The sequence below is a fragment of the Sitophilus oryzae genome, unplaced genomic scaffold, assembly GCF_002938485.1.
Source record: "Sitophilus oryzae breed Bouriz unplaced genomic scaffold, Soryzae_2.0 scaffold_810_pilon_pilon, whole genome shotgun sequence".
Taxonomy (NCBI): domain Eukaryota; kingdom Metazoa; phylum Arthropoda; class Insecta; order Coleoptera; family Curculionidae; genus Sitophilus; species Sitophilus oryzae.
In genome coordinates, this window is record NW_022147429.1 from 5019309 (window position 1) to 5039506 (window position 20198).

Below are 20198 nucleotides of genomic sequence, written 5' to 3' on the forward strand. Positions count from 1 at the left end.
ACCAACCCCCACCCCCACCAAAAACTAATACCCAGATTCTCGGGTGCCACAGTATTTTTGTGCCAAATTTGGTTAAAATCGGTTCAGCGGTTTTTGAGTTATCGTGTTACAAACGGCAGACGGACAGACAGACAGACAGATAGACAGACAGACAGACAGACACCATGAAAATATTTTGTATTTAGGTCATTTATGACCCAAATAACTCATTTTGAGTGAAATTAAAAAAACTTTTTTTTTGCCGATCTTAATAGCCTACCATACCTATTGGTATGGTCGGCTAAAAATCGGTACAGCACTAGTGCAACCCTATTTCTTAAATGCAAAATGTTGTGCCCATCGGATTTTAAAACAATATTTTATGCCTTTTTGCGTTAACTTAAAAAAACTATTCGATATTTATGAAAAATTATGTAAAAATAAAATGTGTCATGTGTCAACTCCCGAGGCCTCTGGCAAGGATGGTTCAAACCCCCAAATGTATTGAATATTTTTTATTTGTTTTGTCGCTGTAATAAGAGTCTTGTCATTTGTAATAAAATCTAAAAATTCGTATATGCGATATATTAAAATTAAATGAGATTTAACTTTATTAATATAGTAGTTAATATTAATATTATATTAACTGAACATCTATTTCTAGCGTCTGTCACTTCAACATTATACGTGAAAATATTTAAATCACAGCCTTAAACAATAAAAGCATATAATTTACGTTAGTTTTAAAAATACTTTATTTTTTTATCTATAACTTTTACATCCTTTTTGGTAAATTTTCTTTACGCAAGTTTTTATTATCGAATATTCATTAAACATAGTATCAATATCTACTTCTTTTAATTTTAAAATTTAAAAAGATTTTAATTAATTCGTGGAAAAGAACGACGTTTTTTAATAATAAATTTTTAATTATAAATTTTAGAATTTTATTGTTTAATAAAACGTGGCTATTAAACAAATAAATATCGGGACATTAGGGCTTTGAGTGGGGACGCGGGACTTTTGGATCCAAATCGGGACTGTCCCGACAAAATCGGGACGGGTGGCAACCTTGAGTTACATGTTTATCTTTCACTGAAAGATTACGAAATATTTTACTAGAAAAATTAAATAGAAAAGAAAACGCTCAGTTAACTTGATAAAAAATATATTTATTTTATTTGGTAACTTAGTATAACCGCAGATTATGGTCATATCAAAACTTACTCAAACAATGCAAACCTTACACCTATAAACTTATATGAATATTGTTAAACTTCACGCTTCATAAAAATTATCTTATATTAATTCAACACGCTTTAAAAATCGTCAATTAAAATAAATTTCAGACTTAAACATTTCATTTGTGAGCTTCCGGAGGACAGTCGGGCTGATTGCTCGGATGGGCCGCTAGGAAGGCAGGGTGAGTCTCCAGCTCTCTATCGATTCGCAGGATAATGGGGAACGGCCTTAGATCTACGTGAAATCTTCTCGCGTTAAAGACTTGAGGGATTAGGCAGCAGTCGGCTAGTGTTATTTCGTCTCCGACACAATATTTTCCAGCGCATGATCCTAGAAAATAAAATTAGAAATTAAAATAATACTTTTCATGAATCCTACATTATACAGGGCTATTCACCTCATAAGATATGTAGTATTGTAGCCAAACGATTAGATTATTACAAATGGTAAGTTTACAATTCGTTGAAAAAGGTCAAAATTCGTCAAAAAGTACAGGTGTCCCAAATAAATAAAAAACATAAAAGTTATATTTTTTTAAATGGAACACCCTGTATATCACTATATTTTTAGTTTCTACGATTAAAATAAAGGTAAATTTGATTAAGGATTACCGGATCGATTTTGTGAAAATGCAGTAACAATTTTAATTCTCCATTTATCTAGGCCTATTTAAGTTTTTAAAACCATATTGTACGGAAGTTTTTCTATTTACTAAATTTTGTGTTGCAATAATAAAAATTGTACTACCTTATACAGACCGTCTAAAAATTTATATTAAATAATTACTAGCTTTAAACGGCAATAACTTTTTAATTTAAATGGAACACCTTGTATATTTTGCATGAATTAGATGCACAATTTAATAGTCTATCAAGTTGTGTTATACCATATTTTACCTTTCTCTTCAAATTTTCGTAGAGAATGTGTTTTATTATAATTTAGACCTCACTTTTCAATATACTGGAATATCAGAATATATGGAATATTGGCATTCTAGATTTTTTAGGCAACAAATGTACAAAATGTACAGTTGCTAAAAACGATAATATTGCTAGCCTATTTGTTTACAAAAAGAAAACTATTTAAATCATTGCGTAAAAGAGTATACCAATTAAATATAGCACCATTGGCATCATTATTTCTGCCCTAATATTAATTAAGTACATACTTGTGTTAATTTAATTATGTTAGTTGATAAAATATTCCAAATAAATGTGGATTTGAATCAGGACTCAATATAATAATAAGTTATGAACGTGAACGTCTCGGTTGTTATAAATATGCATTCGTCAAAAAATGAAATAAAATTTATAAAGTCGTACTTTTTACCACACTGTCTATAATACACATAATTCAGTTATTTTAGTATTTAGAGCAATTGTTAATCAAGGCAAACAGTCAATTAAGAATTAATGTAGTTGGAGTACTGGGCTCATATTAATGGTCCTCTTTTACAAATATTTAAATAGTTTTTTTGGCGTTCCATTAAAAAAATACAACTTTCATATTTTTTATTTATTTGTGACTAGTGTTGCACAAGAGTCTTGAAAAAGTCTTGCAAGACCAAGACTCTTGCAAGAAATTCAAGACAAGACTTTCAAAATTTCTTGTCTTGAATTTCAAGACAAGACAAGACTTTAATATGCAAGAAATTTCAAGAGTCTTGCAAGATTTCTTAAATTTAAGATTTCTTGAAAGTTAGAAATGACACATTTTTTTAAGTGATAATTAGGGTGCCGGGTCACAGCGGCATCCAAGGCAACGAAAAAGCCGATGAGCTAGCTAGGCAGGGATCATCGGCATCCTATCTTGGTCCAGAGCCAGTACTGGGAATACCCAAATGTATGGCCCGTAGTAGACTAAAACTCTGGATCAAGGAAAAGCACAATGTCCACTGGAGAAACAGACAGGGGCACAGGCACAGCAAGGCTTTTATGTATACCTAGCTCTAAAACCGCAAAAGAAGTGCTAATGCTTAGCGGAATAAAGTGCGGATTACAACAGGCCTCTTGACAGGACACATGGCTGTCAAGTGTTATCTGAACAAGCTCAACCTGTATCAAGGAAGTCTTTGCTGCAGACTCTGCGATAAAGATCCTGAAACAGCGGAGTACATAATATGTCATTGCGAGGCTCTGGATCGCAAGCGACACCCTTTATTTGGGAAAGCTAGGCTAGAACCGGAGGAACTATGCTCCCATCCTATCAAGGACCTGCATAAGCTAGTGCAGGGCACAGGGATAGGAGAACGGGTGCAGATATAGAAGGGGGACAAACACAATAGGCCTCATAGGTCGCAGTGTTTCCGGCAGAGGACGGCCCCTTGTTATGGAAAAAAGTGATAATTAGGTCTTTGCGCAAGTTATGCCGGGTTTATACAACATTTACATAGTCGTAATCACAATCATTGTCATAATCATAAAAGTTAAACTATCCACTTCTTATAAACCTGTTGACATCTACCATGAACTTAGCCCTTAATTATGTTACCCAACTTCACTGATAAAAATTATGATTATGAAAATGTTCTATAAACGCACATTAAAATTGCGTTGTGACTATGATGATTATTAAGACTGTGATTATGATTACGACTTATGCAAATGTTGTATAAATCCGGCATTAATATTGACCAGTGTTCACTATTTTTTCTATCATAGCCAGTGTTTTAGAGTTGAGAATGAAATAAAATAAAGTCGAGGCAACAAACCGTATATTGGGTAATTGGTATTATACACAAAATTATTTTGGTATAATAGTATTATAAAAAAAACTAACGGTAGTTGAAACTAACGGCGGGGTCGTGGAGCACGCTATTTGCGTTATTTGGGACCACTTTTTATGCACTAAATTGCTCCGCGAACAAAAAGTAGTATCAAAGAGCGCAAATAGTCCACTCTAGCATGACCTTTCCGTACACCCTGTGTCCAAACTTTTCCAACCAATCTTCCATAATAAAAAAATAAAATAAATACCATAGAAAATGAAACTAACAAACGGGTAACCAAAATAGAACATAATTTACGACGATAAACGAAACGTAAATTTTTTCAAGACAAGAAATTTCAAGAGTCTTGCAAGACAAGACAAGACTTTGCCATTCAAGAAATATGCAAGACAAGACTTTGAAAATGTCTTGTCTTGAATTTCAAGACAAGACAAGAAATTGATTTTCAAGACAAAAATTCTTGTCTTGTGCAACACTATTTGTGACACTTAATACCTTTTGAAATAATTTTAAAATGTAACTTTAGTAGTCTTCCAACGATCCGATCACTCACAATTTCTAAAAATCTAATGTGTGGCTGTAAATCTCCGTGCCGAATAAGGTGAATAATACTGTATAAAGTTTTTGAAATGAATTCTTTGAATTTTGAACTCTCCACTTGGCTCTCTTGTTAATGTTACAGCAAAAAAAGTATGAAACAAATAATAAACTAAAATGTTCTAGAATATACATGAAGAATAAGTTTCGTCAGACAACCCTGACTAGAACATGGCGCCCAATGTGGGGGGGGGGGTAGTTTGTTGTGCTATCCTACTGTGCATTGAAAGACGATCCTATATTTTTATTAGTCCTTTAAATTCTAGTATTGAATATAAATCGAACATGTCTCCATAGCGCAGTGCGTAGAGTTTCCGACCACAATACATACATACTGCCATTACTCGCTGACGAGTATTCGACACGCATCAAAAGATGGCCACGCAAGGCGTTTTCTTTCATGAGCTTTTCTGTGACTGAAAAGCCCGATACGTGATGTTATTTGCCTACCGCACTCCGGACATGGCAAGCTTCGTTTTTGTACTCAAGTCATGATTGTAGAAAACCCTGTCTTTTAATTTCCAGAATGCTCTTGAGGCGTGTTTTTGCCCTGAGTCTTTTTATGTTGAACAGACCGCCGTCATATCTGTATCTAATGCCAGCTAATGCCCAGTCGTCTCTCCTGCAGTTTGCTGTCCACTATAATGGAGATCGCTGCCATGAATATGTTGGAGGCGCTAAGACACTACGCTATATAGGAGAAGCGCTAAGACACATCCCTGCCTAACTCCTGTATTTGTTAGGAAGGGATCGCTCAGTGATCCATGATGTGACACTCTTGACTTGTTGTTATGGAGGCTTTTACACACTGTAAGAAATTTGTTGGGTACTCCGAACTTTTTCATAATTGCCCAAAGTGCATCTCTGTTCACAGAGTCGAAGGCTTTTGTTAGGTCGATGAATGTAACATAAAGTTTAGACTGCTGCTCTTTTACTTTTTCCTGTAGTTGGCGGATGGAAAATATGAAATCGACGGTGCCACAGTTGGTGCGAAAACCTGTTTGCGATTCCGGAAGGATTTTTTCTATATGTGGGTGTAGGCGATTTGACATAATTTTTGCAAGAATTTTTCCTCCGATAACCAACAGTGAAATTCCCCGGTAATTTCCGCAGTCTGATACACTTCCTTTGTTCTTAAATATATTCACTATATTCACATTGCAAAAGTCCTGAGGTACCTCTCCGCTTTCCCATATGACATCGAAGAGGTGACCAATAAGTTCTTTACTTGCACACTTATAGATTTCCGCCTGGATCGCGTCACAGCCAGCTGATTTATTGTTTTTAAGCTGTTTTATGGATGCCATTATTTCCTGTTTTGTTATTGGGGTATCCAATACATCGAGGCTATTATACTGAGGTATTGTTTTTAGTGCTTCCATATTGGGGTTAAGGATATGGATGTAAAGCTCTTTCCAGCGGTTTCTAATTTGCGCTTCTTCTTTTAGAAGTTCGCCATTTTGTGCCATGATTGGGCAGCGTACCTTCTTGGTTGGGCCGTATACTTCTTTTACAGCCTCGAAGAATTTACAATAATCGTGATGCGTGGCGTACTCTTGAATCTGATTAGCCTTTTGTGACTGCTTGATGTGCTCTATGCTTTTGTTCCAACAAGGTTGATTTTCGTTAAACCAGTCTGATTGTTTCTTTTTGTTGGACTTTCCCAGTACTGCTTCGCTGGTTTTATGAATCGCATCCCTTAATTGTGTCCAGCCTTTCAAGATTGAGATTGCATCCCTTAATTGTTCAGCTTCCAAGATTGAGATTGTAGTTATTGGTGGAAGTGATACTTTGATGGCTTCCCGGAGGGCGTCGGCGGCATTTTTGGTCTCCAGACGCCGTACGTTCAATCTGGTCATGTTGCTTTGCTTTTTACAGTGTGGATGTTTGAGTTTTAACTGGATTTTCATTTTTTAAATTAAAAGTCGGTGGTCAGTGCCGCATTCGGCATCTATTCTGGCTTTTATGAGCCTGACATCTTTTAGATGCATCCTTCGAACGATTACGTGGTCTAATTGATGCCAGTGACCTGATCTGGGGTGTTTCCAGGTACCTTTAAACTTGTCCTTCAACATGAACCACGTATTGGTGATGCATAGATTATGCTCTGTGCATATTGTTAATAAGCGTTCACCATTGTTATTTACGTTTCCTATTCCATGTTTTCCCAATACGTCGGGCCATATTTCCTGTTGTCTGCCGACACGAGCATTAAAGTCACCTAGCAAAATGATACGTTCGTGCTTTGGAATTCGTTGGAGAGCATTTTGTTGAGCTTGGTAAAATTTATCCTTATCCTCAATTTTAGCGTCTAGGGTGGGAGCGTAGGCACTGATGATGTTGACGTAAGATTAGTCTGATATGGGGTACCTTAGAGTCATAAGACGTTCGGAGACACCAATAGGTACTTCTGTTAATTTAGTGGCGATTTTGTTTTTGATTGCAATGCCTACGCCATGAATTCTCCTGTGTGTGTTGCGGGGTGACCTTTCCAAAAGAAGGTGTAATGCTTCTCAGTGAGACTACCCTCATCCGCGAAGCGGGTTTCGCTAAGAGCGGCAACATCTATATTTAGTCGGTGGAGTTCCTGTGAGACCAGTGGCTGTTCTTCTCTCTGGTCGATTTGAATTTACCTTGTCTAGTAGAGTGCGGACGTTCCACGCCGCAAACGTGGAACACTGATGTTTTTTGTTCCTCCGATAATACGCTCGAGTAGGCACCCCCTCCCGGAGATCCGATTGAGGGGGTATTTTACCTCCGGATGATGATTTTGTCCCACTCGAATGTTCCATCATTGATGTGTGTTAGCTGCGTGAAAATGTTTAACTGTAACGGTTACGCTGCCGCACAGTTTTGGCTGCAACTGTAGCACGGGATGACTATGGCACAGTGAGGACCGCGACGATAGTTCCCTTGTGCTACGTTCTCGGTCGGCTTGGAGTAGTTTACAACCAAACAAAACCGACCACGAACCGATGATTCAGTTCGAATCCGGGTCAGGGCAAATACTTTTTTATTTTATTTTCGTTTATATTCTGATAGTAAAGTATTAAATATTGTTTTTTTTAATCGCCAGAATTATTTATTATACGGGCCGCATGCTGTTCCAGAGAGCATAACAAAAGATATATCAAAGAGCCAGACGTCTTAAAATACTTTCTCGAAAACGTTGTTAGCTCTTAGACTATTAAAAACGGGTGTGTACTTTGTTGTTTAATATCGAACCATATTTATGTAATTCAAAATTAAATAGACAAACTGCTATATTATTTAGTTCTGTTATAAATTTGAAGTTAGCTAGTTTTTAAGGTATATGTTTTATACAGTGTAACAGATAAAGTCCGTATCATGGAGTTTTTTATGTATTGGCGTCAGTAGTTTCTACTTTGATTTATATTAAAAATTACTTGCTTGTTCTCCCCGGGTATCTGTCAAATTTAACATGCAGTGGCACAAACAAATGGCTAAAAAATGTGTTTGATGGCAGAATTTCGAAAAACTTTATTGGAAAAAGTTGTTTAATTTTACATAAGTGTGCCAATTTTCAGCCATCTACAGTATGTCCCCGGATTGCTTTTACATAAGAGAGAGAAAAAAACCTTTTTTATTATTGACATTTTGAGAAATGTGCATTCTTCATAAAAATTTTTGCTTGTTCTAAAATGATTAATCCCGTTTATAGTTTTCCGCATACCGTAACCATATATTAAATAAAAACATGAAAACATGGTTGAATTTTTTCAAAGTCTTAAAAATCAACAGGCGTTTCTATGATAATATAATTTCGATTTCATTTCTTGATAGATAGTTATTATTAATTTAATTTTTAATTTTAATTAACGTCATGTTTTTTGCTGATATTAAAGTATCACATTTTTCGATAACTATTATTATCACCCTTTCCGTAATATTGAACTAAATGTCCACACACTACGTCAAAGGATGGACGACATTCATCAGAGAGTCCGCCTCAATATTCAAAGTGCTAGTGACCGAATGAAGGAACACTACGACATCCAAGCTGAGCATGGAGGATACCAACCAGGGAAGTTGGTGTGGCTATACAACCCGCAGAGACGTCGTGGGTTATCTCCGAAGCTACAATCCTCGTGGGAAGGGCCATACGAAGTCATGGATAGGATTAATGACGTCGTATACCGTATCAGAAAATTGCCAAAAGGAAAACCGAGGGTAGTCCATTTCAACCTTTTGAGCCCCTACCAAGGCGAAATAGAAGATCGTGCTGGGACCGTGAGAATCTGCAGCTTTGATCCCCCTGATTCGGAGATGTCCGAAATAAATTTTATGCTTCTGTAGCATTTTTAAAACAGCCAAAATATGACGTTAATTAAAAGTATATCAATAACAATCTCAAAGAACAATCTTTTAAAGAATGAAAACCAAATTATACCTATTACCATAGAAACGCCTTCGGATTTTTAAGACATTTAAATAATTCAAGTATATTTTCATGTTTTTTTATATTAGTATTTTAATAAATTACGCTTTTAGATGTATCAAAAAATTTTAATAAGAGTAACTTTAACTCTACATATATGTTTCGGCTTGTTAGTCCTATTCAAGAGTTTTTTTAAAAACTAAAACTGTTATATTAGTTATTAAAACTGTTATATTATAAAGTTTTAGTTTTTAAAAAGCTCTTGAAAAAGGCCCAACAAGCCGAAATATATATGTAGAGTTAAAGTTACTCGATATATGGAATTATATAGTTTGAATCACGCAAGCTAATATTATTTTTACATTATTTGACTTTTTATAAAAAAAATATTTATTTTTGCAAAACATTGAACTCAATACGTAAGTACCTACTAGCTAAATATTTGAATGAGAAGCGGGTTTTTATCAGTTATTTTTGCTTCTATCACGATAATCGGTAGCTATTGATTAAAAATGACGTAAACAATTGTTTCATCTAGATGGCTGAAAATTGGTATATTTATGTAAAATTAAAAAAGTTACTTAAATGCTTTTTTTATAATTTTACTACATATCAAATTTGGCATATACCCGGGGACAACAGAGTAAATTTTCCTATGTAATTTTTAATCTCAATCAAAGCAGAAACTGTCGCTCAAGTCAAATTTTACTTAAGCCAATAAATAAAAAAAGTTCTATATTGTTGCGGACCCGTGTGGACTTGGCCTAACCTGACTAATATTCCCCGCCCCCATTCGAGAACGAATGGAATAATCTAGGCGGCTATAAACATTCGAGTAAAATCTGGACTGTCTGTTTCTCTCATATACAGGGTTCGGCAATAGTGCGTCGGGCATCTGTAGCTCCTAGAATAAAAAACTTAGGAATTTTGTATAAGTGCAAACCTATAGATACTAGGATCTATTTCAGAAAAATATTTTAACTTCTATGGGGTGGCTCAAAAAAGTGTGAGTGGATGGGGATATTTTTTAGATGGAATACCCTGTATATTATTGTATTTTTGGCTTCCTTTCAGATCACTTTACATTATCCTAAGATATGATTAAATATATTTTGATAGTTTCAGAGATAATAAATAAATAAAAAAATATATATATTTTTCAGTCTTCCTTAAAAAAATATAAAAAATACAAGAACCTGTCCTGATATCAAAACTATATTAGGTATTTACTTTAAATGGTCTGCACTTACTTTGCTATAAATATGGTAATCGTAAAGCATACATGATGTTCAAAATTCTATACCAAACTTTGTACAATATAAAATAGTTGTTCTTCGTTTTTTTAAGTGGTACACCCTGTATATTATTTTTTCAATAGATGGAGAATGAAAAAATATTTCTTTTTGTATTTAGAGTATTTCAAAATTTTTAACGGTTTCGCAGATATTCGCGGTTTTATATTTCATAATATGGCATTTTCAACAGTAAATTTTGATCAAAGCCACCCAATAATTTTTCTCCAGTCATATGAAATAATACTGCGTGTATCTGCGAAACGATTAAAAATTTTGAAATACTCTAAATACAAAAAATATTCATTTTTTAACTCTCCATCCAATAATAAAATAATATACAGGGTGTTCCATTTAAAAAACCAAAGAAAAATTACTTTATATTTTAGAAAGTTTGGCATAGAACTGTGAACACCCTGTATGGTTTAAGGTTACCATATTTATAGCAAAGTAAGTATAAAACAGCTAAATATCTAATATAGTTTTGTTTTCAGGACAGTTCTTATATTTGTAATAATTTTTTTAAGGAAGACTGAAAAATATATATTTTTTATTTATTAATTAATATCTCTGAAATTATCGAAGTACTCATATTTTAGGATAATGTAAAATTATCTGAAAGGAAGCCAAAAATGGAATAATATACAGGGTGTTCCATTAAAAAAAATCATCCCGATCCAGGCACACTTTTTTGAGCCATCCTATAGAAGTTAAAATGTTTTCCTAAAATACATCCTCGTAGATACTTTAGGTTTGCACTTATACAAAATTCCTAAGTTTTTTATTCTAGGAGGTATAGATGCCCGACGCACTATTGCCGGACCCTGTATAATCCGACGCCTGGGGCCTGAGGAGATCAGAAAACAACAGATCGGTCGAAGCGTACAATTGCCGCGCTAAATTCAAAATAAATTCCTTTTAGATAAATAGTAGATAAGTTGTAAATAGTTTTCAAGTAGTTTTATCGTTATTGTTTTGTTACTTAGTTTAAAATAAATTGTGTTTAAATAAATTAGACTTTCTATCCAGACGGAATCGACAAAAAAAACGTAACAATATGATGCGATTAACCTGGATACTGGATATAACCTGGATACACTGTATAGGTACTACTAATGATTTTAAAAATGTATAAACTCACTTTAGCTCTTTTAACAATGTCTCCTGGCAATAGTGGTCTGCTGTGCGTTCTGGTCTCTTCCAAATAATGCATTATACTATTAGATTCGATGAGAGTGACACCATCTATAAATAAGGCCGGTACTTGTTCCATAGGATTCACCTCCCGGTACTCGTTGGAATGTTGTTCACCGCCAGCTTTGATAAGGGATACCGGCTTGATTTCATAGGGTATTTCTTTTAGATTTAGAGCTAAAAAAATATATTTCTTTATTAACAGGGTTATAAGTCATTAAATGTAATAGAGGAAATATTTAAATCGGGAACACAAAACAACATGGAAGAAAAAAAACTGTTTAAAACATCTAAATACAACTATCCAGAAACTATTAGTTCGCTTTAACAGAACGTCTTTGATTTATAATACAAGATTGTAAGAATTGGGAAGATACGCAACCTAAAGGGCTAATTTGTGACAAGATTTGATTTCTCTTTATCAAGTGCTGTACGGTGGAGCCATCATTCGTTCTGCGGCTAACGAATAAAACACTAATTTCTTCTAATTCGGCCGGCGAAGGCATATCGAAGACGGTGTGGAACTGAAAGCAACAGTGCTGTGAGATTAAATTGTGTAATATCGGTAATACGTTTGACGAAAATATTTTGAATGAAAATTTATTCGTGTTAAACATAGAATAAACAACAAAAACAAGTATTCTAAATATAAAAAATATTTCAATCCTTCAGTATTTTTTATTTCATGTAAAAGAATAGATGAAACAAAAAGCAATGTAATATCACGGCACATAAAACAATCGGCACGCCAACTCTACTCAGATTCCATTGTTTAAAATTTCTATAAAATTTGACCTTGTCGGCGCCATTATGGTTTCCTAGTCAGGGCCGGATTAAAACGTATTAAAAAATTTCTCAGAAAATACGACAGGGTCGTATTAATAAAATACTGTATATTTTAAAGAGTTTTTTTCTTTTCTTTAAATTTTTTATGCTTCTGACTACGGGAGGAGATATACCTCCTCTGAAACGTTAAGCATTTTTTGTTGGTTAGGCAAATAATGTTTTACTAGTTATTATTAACAGCGGTGTTTGCGAAAAAATACCTTTTTTGTTTAGTAAATTTTCCTTCGGGTAGCATAACAAACAGACTTTTTTCAAGTAATTATACTTATTAATAATACTTCAAATAATATAATATTTTTACTTTTATGGAGTTTGCTTATTCACAAACACTTAAACAAAAATATATTAAAATTTGAGTTGTGGTGTATCTCGATATTAAGTCTTCTCTAAATACAGAAATGTTTAATAAATTCGGAAAATTAATTTTTTTATACACCCGTATATGGACTAATAAATCCTAGATAATAAATAATAAAAAAATATTGCAATACAAAGTTGTCAATTTTTTTAAAATAAAAAATATATTCTGTAAATTATTTTCAAAATCCTAGAGAAGACTATGATGAAACTTTTATATAAAAGATGTTAAATCTGATAGTTTACTAATGCAATATTCATAAAAGCCCAACAAAATGCTAAAAAAGGCATTATTTAGATAGAGGAGAATAAGATAGATAAAATAGGATATAACTGACTAACGTTACTACATCATTGCAGTTTCGAGCAGAATTTAAAATATCCAGAGAAGAGATATCGATGTGTCTGAATAAAATAAGTTACTAAATTGACGCAATAAGATCAAATAGCAAACCGTTTTGTAAATTGTAAGAAAAAACTTTTTTTTCATACGCCACAAGAGTATTAATTTTTGCGACGTGATTGGCAATATAAAAACTAATTTTAACGCCTAGGTATGAAAGTAAAGTGCCTTTAAGCCTAAGCATAAAAGTACAAAAATATATTATTAAACTGACATAAAGTGTCAAATTCAACGGACGCGGACATACCATAGTCTCTAGATGTATAATTACATACCGAGGTATGACTTTTAAATCTTTTTATATTATTTGGAACGTTTGAAATTGTTTAAAAACTTATTTGTGGCATTTGAATGAAAAACATGTTCTATTCGGAGTAAAAATGACTTTTTGTGCTCCGGCTGTATGTCGGACCCGCTAACGCTCGTCCGTCAAAGGTACAGCTTCACCACAAAAAGGATAATTTTTCCTCCTAATAAAACAATATAAATATTATTGCTGCAATATGTAAAAGGGGGAGATAATTTTTTTTAATAATACAATATTCATAAAAATTCAACTAATTACTAGAAAAAATACCTAACTATCGAAATAGACATTGTAGGTCACATTGTTGAAAATAAATTATTAAGAAAATAATTAAATTACCTACTTATTTTTATGATTTATGACTCTTACATATCGGAAATAAACAATGCAATTAAATGTTCTTAACATTCTTGTATAATATTAGTATTTTTAATCTTTGGAAATAAACAAGCTTATTGTTTATAAATCATATTATTATTATCATTCATATTTTTCCTAATAGATACATTTATTGCTTCATAAATTTAAAGTTAAATATTTTGTAATGGAATTATTTTATTAATTTATGAAATATATCTCTCTTAAATTTAGTTTTGACATAAATTCCATTTCACAAGAACGTAATAATATCCTGTCTATACAGCAGAAAATTTTAAATCAAAATACAAAAAACAACAAATATATATATTCAAAAATAAATATTATTGTTAAACTTAACATTAAACTAGTATGATTGTTCTTGTATTAGTTTATTGGTAAAAATATTTGAACTAAATTCCAAAATAATATTTCAGCAGGAAAATCATATATTTTACTGTAATACTTGTAACTACAATATATAAATATTGTCGATACATTTGTGATTAGTTTATTTCTGGAAACAAAAACAATCACTAATAATATCATTGTATTTATCTTCGGATTTCTGTTTAGTGGCAAAATACCTAGCATTTTTTCCAGATACCACAAATTAGGATAAAATATCAAGAATAAAATTATAAAAAATATTTACATCTATAAGTATAAATAACTCACCTATTCTAACTCTCCAAGAGCACGAACTTCTCCAGTAGGAATAGAGCACGGTCTGAAAAAGAACAAACGCGTATTTAAGTTATTTCGCTCGCGTAAGGTCAGGGTCAGATCTGGATCGGCCGCAACACTGGCCTGTCCTAACTGTCAGACACTATCGGCCCATTTCCCAAAGCCACCGGTACGTGTCGACACCGTCCACAACCTCAAAATCTTGAAAATAACATTACCTTGCCAGCCGCTGACGCCATGCCGGACACTATTCCAGGATAAACCAACTGATAAATTAGCGGAAAAATAAGCAAGTGCACTCCGACGCCGTCGATCTAAAGACACAATCCGCCGTCGTCGTCGTCAAGGGAACGACGGGAATTCTAACCCCGAAAAGTTTCTTGGTTCGGTTTCTTAGGAGGCTCGATATCGGCGCAAAGGAGAAGGAGAGAAAACGTAAGTTTAAGTGAGAGGAGAGGGTTTACCCGGCGAATGTATGTGCGAATCGGGCGAAGACCGAGATTGAAATAAGACAGCGAGAGACTGGCGAGAGTCTGGAGTCGGGTAGCACGTGCGAGACGATCGGAGGCGACAGGTTTCTCGTTTTCGCAAACTAGTTTTCTTCAACGAAAGATTTTTTTCCTGGTGGATATTAATGTCCTGAAATTAAGGAGGGATGTGATTTTAGTTGTGCGCTTCTTTAAATCAAATCATCAATATACGGAGTGATCGAATAAATATCGACGTCAAAATAAGTTCAAAATTGTTATAATATTTCTGGACTTTACGCAAGTGAAAATACATTATTGATAAAGGTGGATGGAAGTTTAGAATGTCTATATTAAGCGTTAAGAAGGTCAAAGATGAAGATGTAGAGTAGACTCCAGTTTTTTCGTCTGAGCCAAAAGATACGGTTTATTTAGTATGTGTTGAAATTATGGAGTTATATGCTTCTTTAAATCAAATCAATAATGTACAGAGTGATCAAGCACAAACGACTTATTATATATTAGTTCAAAACTGATATATTTTTGAACTTTGAGCTAAGCGATAAAAACATATTTTACAAAGGTGGTTGGACGTTTAAAATGCCACACCTGTCTTGGTATATTAAGAATTAAGCAGGTATAGAAGAAGGTTTAGTGAAGATTCTGCAATTAAATTTGCCTGAACCAAATCGCATGTTTAATATAGTGTTGACAAAAAAATTAAGTGACTGGCTATGTATGCAGCCAATTAAAATATGATTGGACCAGGCGCCCTCCAACTTATTGTCAATCGTAGCAGTGACAGATAATATCGAATACACCATACACAACTTCAAGAAATGATAAAATGAAACATGCAATTGTGAGTCTTCAAATTGTATCTGAAATTCTCATCGGATATTGTGAAGATGTTCACAAAATCAAGCTAGGTGACACAACACTTTGCATTGAATGTAAACACGAAGATGAGACCCCTGTTGTCCATTTACCTAGAAAATATGTTATTAGATACTTAATAGCAAGCGTTGGGTTCCGTTTGGTAGTACAATAGCAGATGTTTGTGTAAGATGAACTGGGGGTTGGAAACAAGCTCTCGTTGACACGGAGTGATGTAACGGGTAATATTACCGGTAATTTTGGTAATATTAAGTAATATGACCGCAAGACTTGTAACATTGGAAATATTGCTTTTTTTCCGCTCTACTCATTTTCATTTACCCAGCAGTAAAATAAGTGTGTTGGCTGCAGATATTTTAAATTTACCATTGTCAACACCCGCAACCCAAAGAAACTTTAGTACTTATGGGTTTGTTCATCAGCCAAGAATGGACAGACTTACCGTGGAAAGGGCCGGAAAACTTACTTATATTGCCCATAATTATAATTTACTAAATGAAGAACATCCCAGAATGGTAGAAGCTGCTGAGAAAGAACTGGAAGAAAAATATATTGATTTCGAAGTAATAGACTTGACTTACTTAACAAAAGAGAATAAAGAACCAAATTATTAGATTGAGAATGATTAACAATTATCCACTCTATTCGTACTATAACATTGGTCAATTGACTCTGACTGGTTTAAAAAACGTTTTTGTATTTTTTTTTGGAATGTTTTTACAATTTTGAAACAAAAAAAAAAATTTAATGATAAGATATTTTTTTACCATTGCTAATTTATAAGAATAAATTACCAATGTTACCGTAATATTACCGGTAATATTACCGATTTATAAATTACCGGTAATTTTACATCATTATTGACTCATCTATTGAGACATAGCTTTCAGAAACCACGCACAGGCCCTGCTTCAATAAACCAGGTAAAACTTCAAAATATCTAAAACTGGAAGTAACAGTTTTGTGCAGAATTTCAAATATCCAGAGAAGAGCAATCTATCAGTTTGAACAATATAAGTTACTAAAATGATTAAATGACAAACCGTTTTTAAATTGTAAAAATGCTTTTGGCAACAATGTCATTGTAGGTAACGTCCGGAGTCAGTAACTAGAGTTTTCCCTGGATATAACAAAGTCAATGGTCATCTCCACAAAATGAAGCTGCAGTGAATGTAAACAGGAAGATGAGACCACTGTTGTCCATTTTTCCCGAAAATCTGTTTTCGAATTCTGAATAGCTTGCTTAGAGTTGTTGCTGCTCTTAGTCTGGCTTGTATATTGGCAGATGTTTGGCTAAGATGAACTTGGACTGGAAACAAGCTTTGTAGACATAGCTTGCTGAAGCCATACACAAATCGAGGTTCAATAACCTAAACTTTAAAATAACTTAAACTGAATTGCAGTTTCCTGCAGAATTTGAAATATGCAGAGAAGAGCAATCGATCAGTTTGAATAAGTTAAGTTACTAAAATGAGCCAAAAAAATGAGCTAAAAGGAAAAAAGTTTTGCCCCACCCTGGAAAAAATCCTGGCTGCGCCCTTGGTAATGGATGTGTGTTGTACAAAAAATCAGAATATATCCATTGCTCATAAAAATCTGCATTGACTAGTAAACAATACGTGTAAATTATTTAGTATATATTTGTCGTTTCTCATCTTTCCAGTATTATATACAGGGTGGCCCATCGAAAACGTTCCGTAAGGCATAACGGCCAAGGTATTTCTTTTTTCAAAAAATCCAAAAACACGTCAATTTTGTTTGTGAGGGGGACAACTTTTGCCCCAAAAATGATTGCAAAATCTTCAACCCTCTAAGCGGGGGTGTCATCCCTCAACTTTTTTCAAATGGGAAGAGGGGTCAAGGGGAAGGATAAATTATTTCGACCAATTTGAGGTTTTTTCTTATTATTTCTAGATGTTTATGCATTTTTTCACTTGCCGCAAGGTTGAACGATCAGGTGCGGTATTTGCTAGATAGCTGTTATTTGCTAGATAGTTGTCCTCTCAATATCGTTAAACTTCTTAACAATTATGGTGTATTCACTTGCAGAAAAAGTGGAAATAATCGAACTTTATTTTAACAATAATGAATATATCGGGTTGCGCACATATTCAACGAACGCTATCTTGACAAACACCTTTATGGCAAAATTGTTCGCGAGTTAGTAGCAAAATTTCGCGAAACTGGTTCCGTTATGAATAAAAAGAGGCAGAGCCTGTAGTAAATGAAGCTATGGAGGTATTCGTATTGGGCCAAGTTGCCATGGATAGTACGCTGAGTACAAGAAAATTAACCAATAAGACCGGCGTAAATCGTACAAGTGTCCAAAGGTTTTTAAAAAAACACAAGTTCTACCCGTACAAAATTCAGTTGGTACAAGAACTTAACGAAGACTTATTTGTTGTTTAATAGATCAACTACAAATCATATTAGGAATTATATTATACAGGATGTCAAAAAATAGTATATCTAACTTGAATAGTATATCTAAACTGGATAAAAATAAGACAAAAAGTTCCTATAAACATATGCCCGAAAATGCTTCCCGGGGAAGTTACAGCCCTTAAAAGGACAAATAAAAATAATATATTTTGTTTATTTTTAAGAACATTGCTGAACTGTTTTTTTTTTGAATTTGGTACTCTTACACAAATTTTAATGCCAAAGCGAATGGCGACGGTGTAAAATTCTGTAACAGCCCTGAAACTGACTTTCTGACAGCCCTGACTTTCCATTAGGGTAGAAGGTGGTGGTACATTGGTGATACTTAAATATATAATTTCAACAAATGACAAAAAAAGCTCGGACTTTTTTAAATAGAAGGTTCTCTTCGTTTAGTTCGAAACAGTATACGGTTTCAAGATAATTGGGATTAAAGATTACGATGCATCAATTTTAGTATTAGCCAAATCATGAGATTAATTCATTTATAATTTCCTTACATTTTATCATTTTGCTAATGATAAAATTGATGCATCGTAACCTTTAAACGTAAATATCTTGAAAACCGTTCACTGTATCGAACAAAAGTAAGAGCACCTTTTTTACGTGAAAAAGTCCTAGCTTTTTATGCTATTTGTTGAAATTACTGTATCTATAAAGATAAAAGAAGTACCACCAGTAGTACTCTCTGCCATAATGAAAAGTACCTTTTCAGGGCTGTTACGAAATTTTACACTATCACCATTCGCTTTGGCATTAAAATGTGTGTAAGAGTACTAAGTCTCAAGAAAAACGGTTTACCAATATTCTTAAAAATAAACAAAATATATTATTTTGAAAAACCCTGTCGAGGGCTATAACTTCTTCGGGAAGCATTTTAAGGAATATGTTCATAGGAACTTTTTATCTTATTCTTATATATAATATAACGAAACGTTTCTAAAGCATTGAATAACTTCCTGGAAACCAGGATTTACTATTTTAATAAGTCCTGAAGTTTGAAACCACCTCTTCAAACACTATGTGCAATATGAGGGGACTGAATTTTACTTAGGAGACTTCTAAAATGGAATATGTATGCATCTGACAGTTTCCTACATCCAGAAATTGTTCTTAGAACTAACTAAACTAATAATGCCAGCAATTTGAAAGGGGGCAAAATGCACGTAATGGAAGTTTAAATTACACAATTTTGGTAAAATAATTCCATAATTTCATTAAAACATTAGTGCTAATAATTGGTATATGACAAACATACAAAACCAAATAACATATATTTTTCTCTATAAAATACTTTTATTATTAATTTGCTTGTGTGCTTTATTTCATTCCAAACACAGTTTCACAATAATGTGGTTATTTATATTCCTGTTATCGAGGAGAACTAGAATTTAAATTATTCAGCTAATATAATTATAATAAATTAACCATCAGTTAACTAAATATTTGCTGTTTGAATATTTGCATAATAAACTTGTTTTATTAGAATTATTATAAACAATAATTTAATTTTTAAATATTCTCATTCAATGTTATAGAGGAAAAATAAAATAGAAGATACACTTCAAGTTGAAGAAATAAGGTAACAATAAAATATTTGAAAATTATTTAAAATGTAAAATAATTGGTGGAAACCATATATTTTCTATATTTTTCTCTTTATTTAACTGTTATGGCTATTCTTTTGTTGGTACTGAAGAAAGATAAGAAAATATTTTATTGAAAAAAAGACAAATTATTATTACAAATCGACACTTAAAAATGTTCGTCTTAAATATGTCAAACTATTCATTCTAAAAACACAGTTTATATAAAAACATTGTAAGGCTCTATCCATAGAGGGTATTTTACAATTTATTATTTTCCAGAGATTTTCTATTCCCAGAACTTGCATAATATCAACTTTGGTTCTATTTCCAAAACACTGTATACATAATTAAGAATCAAAAAAACCCTATGGAAGAGCGCCATCCACCCTCTATCCCACCATACATAATTAGTTTC

General features: G+C 33.2%; 1 protein-coding gene across 1 annotated transcript; it reads right to left on the reverse strand.

The window, feature by feature from the left end:
- Nucleotides 1-1130: 1130 nt before the first annotated feature.
- Nucleotides 1131-14961, reverse strand: LOC115889091 (probable maleylacetoacetate isomerase 2). The gene is made up of 4 exons (XM_030909007.1): nt 14607-14961; nt 14380-14431; nt 11379-11608; nt 1131-1561 (listed from the first exon to the last, which is right to left on the reverse strand). Exons 1-4 carry the CDS (start codon nt 14625-14627, stop codon nt 1340-1342), a joined length of 525 nt encoding a protein of 174 aa, XP_030764867.1. The 5' UTR covers nt 14628-14961; the 3' UTR covers nt 1131-1339.
- Nucleotides 14962-20198: the final 5237 nt, after the last annotated feature.

Coding starts and splice junctions, on each gene's coding strand:
- LOC115889091 (XM_030909007.1), bottom strand. CDS start 14,627: ATGGCGTCAGCGGCTGGCAAG. Junction 14,432..14,606: donor TGGCGTCAGCGGCTGGCAAG/GTAATGTTATTT, acceptor GTTCTTTTTCAG/ACCGTGCTCTATTCCTACTG. Junction 11,609..14,379: donor CTCTTGGAGAGTTAGAATAG/GTGAGTTATTTA, acceptor ATATTTTTTTAG/CTCTAAATCTAAAAGAAATA.